General features: G+C 51.8%; 1 protein-coding gene across 1 annotated transcript; it reads right to left on the reverse strand.

Annotated features, from left to right (window-relative positions):
- Positions 1-684: 684 nt before the first annotated feature.
- TGAM01_v202510 (hypothetical protein) lies at positions 685-2118 on the reverse strand (the record flags this gene model as incomplete). The annotated part of the gene is made up of 1 exon (XM_018810469.2): positions 685-2118. The coding sequence occupies one exon, from the start codon at positions 2116-2118 to the stop codon at positions 685-687; it is 1434 nt and encodes a 477-aa protein (XP_018656321.2).
- Positions 2119-4278: the final 2160 nt, after the last annotated feature.

Consider the following 4278-nt stretch of genomic DNA (forward strand, 5'->3'; position numbering starts at 1 on the left):
TTTGATTACGCCTGTAGCGTCTCTCAAACAAGGAATAAGAAAGGAATGGCTCGACGGCTATTAGCCTTTTGGTTTTTGAATACCAATCCCAGCTAACAGCGAAGATATGAACAGACGATGTGAAAGTTACAGTGAGGTCCAGGTATGCGATGATCTAGAGACTAGACACAGTGCGCCCCGCAATTCCGACGTCTAATTCTTTTGCCTGCAAAATGAGACAGTCCATCGACTGCCTCTCTACAAATGCTCAAGATCACGCTGGGAACAGAGACATCGTGCAAATAACTTTTGTGAGAAGTAATCTCGCTTGTGTAGAGATGAGAGATTCGAACTAAATGTTTGCGCAACCATCTGCGATGACCGCCACACATCGCTAAAGGTGCTTCTAAAGGCTGCCTTCAATGAACCATTGCCACCATGCCGGGTATCTATATAAGCAAAAAGTAAAATTATAATACGTCTGAGGAACTTTCCAGTTCTTAGCAGGGCCTCTTTATTCATATAATTTCCCTAACCAGTCGTCTTTCGATATTGTATCGTTCCTTGTAACGTTCGTTTCCGTTGCCCTGTACCATCAGTTCGTATATCGTCGCTCTTTGCACCGTCGATTGTTATGGTATCGTCGCTGGTGTTGTGGTTTTTGAATCTAAATTATAGACGTTTGCCAAGGGAGCTTTTCGAGATTCAAGGGCCGTGTTGGACAGTAACGTGTATGGCACAGCCAATACACTGGCAACCATCTCCACAAGGGCAGTTTGCCATCTCTCCTTCGCAAATGTCGCCAAACGGATAGCTTACAAAGAAAAAGTCATTTGCCGACAAACCCATTTCTTCTCCGAGGGTCGAGGTGGCATCTGATGGTGTGTGTGCCGTCGAGGGTGAGGCCGTCTCTTCCATCTTTGCCATGGCAGGTGTCGAGCCGCTAATCGGCGATTGGCCCGAGGGTGTAGGCATCTCGTAGCTGCCGTTGATACTAGGGGTACTGACGCTATCGGAATGTCTGTGGCGCTTGGGCGAATCCTCCACCATGCTGTTCCAGGCAGATCGAACGTAATTTTGCGTTGCTGTGTTATACGGGTGTGTGGCACAGCCAATACACTGACAACCATCCCCGCAGCTGCAATGGTGAGCCGTCCATGTAGAATCTGCTTCTGAGCTGCTGGTCTGCGGGAACTGCTGCGATGGGGCGGGTACGGCGGGCACTGGAGCGGGTGCGCTGTACGAAGCATTCTGCTGTCCGTTTGTTGGTTGCTGTTGCTGTTGTCCATAGCTCAGTGCCGTCATCAGCTGTCTCCACTGATCTGGCTGAAGTGGTTGCATATAGGAGCCGTATTGTGGTGGGTAAGCGAATATAGCGGGTTGAGCAAAGTAAGGATACAGGCCATTTGGCATACCCATCGGCACATTATTAAACTGCGGCATCACCATGCCGTTGGCCTGAGGAGCTATTGCTGACGTAGGCATGCGTTCTTGGGGCTTCGTCTCTGATTTCTCTGCCTTGGATGAGCAGCAGCTCTTGGGCTGGTTTTCAACGCCATTGATTCCGTTCGCTTTAGGCGCATGTTGTTCACTTGGCTGCGCCAATGTCGGTTTCGCAGGGCCGCAGCAGCTCTTAGCTGCGACGACAGTGTGTCCATTCACGAGGGGATGACCATTGGGTGCCATCGGTTTGGTCGCGGCGGGACCCGTCGCTGGATTTGCCGATGCCAGTTGCTGATAGAGCGGAAACATGGCTGGGTTGGGGCCAAAGGCGTTGCCGTTGGGGATAAAGCCCATCATTCCATAGCTGGGGAAAGCCGTGATGGGCGTCGTGGGCATGTTGCCATTGGTGGGCGAGATTGGCGACTTCAGTTCTGAGGAAGAAAGTACGTTCAGCTGGTTGGCGTCCATTCTTTCGAGGTTGGCGGGGTCGATCTGCTTTTTAGCCGGTCCATTCTTCGAATTGGCCTTTTGTACGCGGTATGCCGGTGTAGCTGAGGTTCCCTTTGGTGCCGGGCTCGGGGGCGTCACCATTCCATTCGACGGCTCCCGGTCTGCCGTCTCGGCGGCCGCCTTACGGCCAGCTGCCTCCTCTGCGGTCGCGCAGGGACACTTTTGACTCTTCGGTATGGCAGCCATGAGGGCAGCACATGTACATGACTTTGAGGCGGGATGCGGACACGAGCTCAGTGGCCGTCCCGGCTTACGCACGGGGACCATGAGCCGTTCATTGGCGTGAGTGCATTTAGTAGAGCGATGGCCTCGGATGCACGGCTCGCTACAATGACAGTCAGCGGCGAACAAAGAAGGACAGGCGTGGTCAATGGGACGTCGAGTCAAAGCAGGGCACTTACCAGGCCATCTTCACGCCGTTTATTAGAGGCATGTTAAAAGGTTTGTTGAAGTTGTGTGTTTAGGAACAGGATTGGATGTCAGATTAGGGTATACGTGAGCCAATTGCCAAGCACAGCACAAGCGGCGTATCCGATCGCACCCGGCGTCGGATAGAATCTTGTAGATGTTGTAACAGCGCGCTTCAGCAAGCAATTTCGAAATAATTGGCAGCAGTAAGGAGAAACCGTGAGTAGGTCGCAGACTCAGAAACAAAATTGAAGCAGCATGAAAAATTCGAATTGATTAGGAACAGTCGTAGATCGAGAGAGAGAGGGGGGAGGCTAATTGCTCCGCCCGTCCAAGAGGGTGTTTCAGCTCGACGTCGCGGTAGAGAGGGCTGAAACTGAAATACGACAAACACTTTCCAGCGGTTGGTTCAAGCGATTGGCGGGGGCCAAAGGGGGGAAGATTCGATGCAGGGCGAAGCGGAAGAGTAGGATCCTATTTTTTCGACTTCAACCAACGACTGGTTGGAGGAGCAAGATAAGCAGCACTTTGTCGGCGATTTAAGGGACGCCAAAAGAGCGAGCAAAAGCCGGTCGGTAGTAATACAAAGCTAGTTCCAGAGAGAGTGTCGCTTCTAACAATTCATCTTATGAGACTGAACCCCGTTGTCTCTGACGGCTTCGGGGGAGAAGATCCAATCGTTCAAACTTCGAAAAGAGGATGTAGAGAGCAAAGTTGAAGAGTCACCACCCCCCGTTAGTCGATCCCTTGACTTGGAAGGGAAAAAAAGGACCAGACCCTTCTTACGGCGGCGTCAAAGCTGCGCAGAGGGCTTAGCGGGTCCTTCTGTAGGCCTTGCTTAGGAGCCTGTGACTTTTGTTTCATTTTCGCATTGCCGCGTGCGGGGGCAGTCCAGCCATGGGCAGGGGAGCCCAGCAACTGCTCTAATAGCGGACGGCATTAGTGAGCACCCACCGCTAGCAACCGCGATTTATAGAAGCCTGTGCGCTAGCAAGGGGAGTTTGAAACATTCCAGCATCAAACGAAACAATTTGGCCATTCCTCTGCCACGAGGTGGTCTTGAACTGAACAGACGATCAGCTCAAAGTGAACGTGGACAGGCTGCTTCCGGCGTCTTGCATTGACTTGAAGCCCTCAACACTCTACACCGTATAGTACGGCATCGACACAGCAGAGCCTGGGCATTGTCAAGCCACCCTCACCTTCACCTCACACAGCGCCATCCACGCCACGCGCCGTAACCGCCGACAATGGCACCACGCCTTATTGTGGCACAAATCTTGAGCCCCCCTCCCCAGCTATTTACCGTTGATCTTATAATGGCATGGATTGAATGAGTAAACTAGGAGCAACACACTAGTTATGCCAGAACGCCAAGAGCAAAAGGAAATAGGTGTCCAGCTTTGCAGCTTGCAGCTTTGCATCTTATTAGCGGTACGCCCAGCCCTTCATGTTATTAATCAGTCAATGCCATCACCGGCCCCAGGCCTTTCCGGATGGCGCAATCAATCAACACGACCAAAAAAGCAAATGCAGTGCAGTACCTTTGTACTACATGCAAATTGCATGTCATCCGAGGTAACATCCCGCAGCCAACAATTTCTCTCACTCACTCGACACACTCACTCAACACTCACTCTCTATCTATGTACCCAAACAAGCAAAAAGAAACAAGAAAGGAACCACTCGCCTACCATCCTCGGCCCCAAAAATCCAAAATACCACGCAAGACACTCCCGTCGTCGCCGACACCAGCCCCATCCAATCCCGCTTCCGAGCCCCGAAAATAAACACTTCGGAGCCGTGCGACTCTAAATTGTTTTTGCTCTAAAAAGCCCGGAAGGAAGGGGTCTGGTGTCAAACATGCATGCAGGACAGCCTTATAAAACAGGATCAGAGTCCCAGTGAACTGAATCGCTCGCATCTTGCCTCAGCCCG

The sequence above is a fragment of the Trichoderma gamsii genome, assembly GCF_001481775.2.
Source record: "Trichoderma gamsii strain T6085 chromosome Unknown Scaffold_6.2, whole genome shotgun sequence".
Lineage (NCBI taxonomy): Eukaryota > Fungi > Ascomycota > Sordariomycetes > Hypocreales > Hypocreaceae > Trichoderma > Trichoderma gamsii.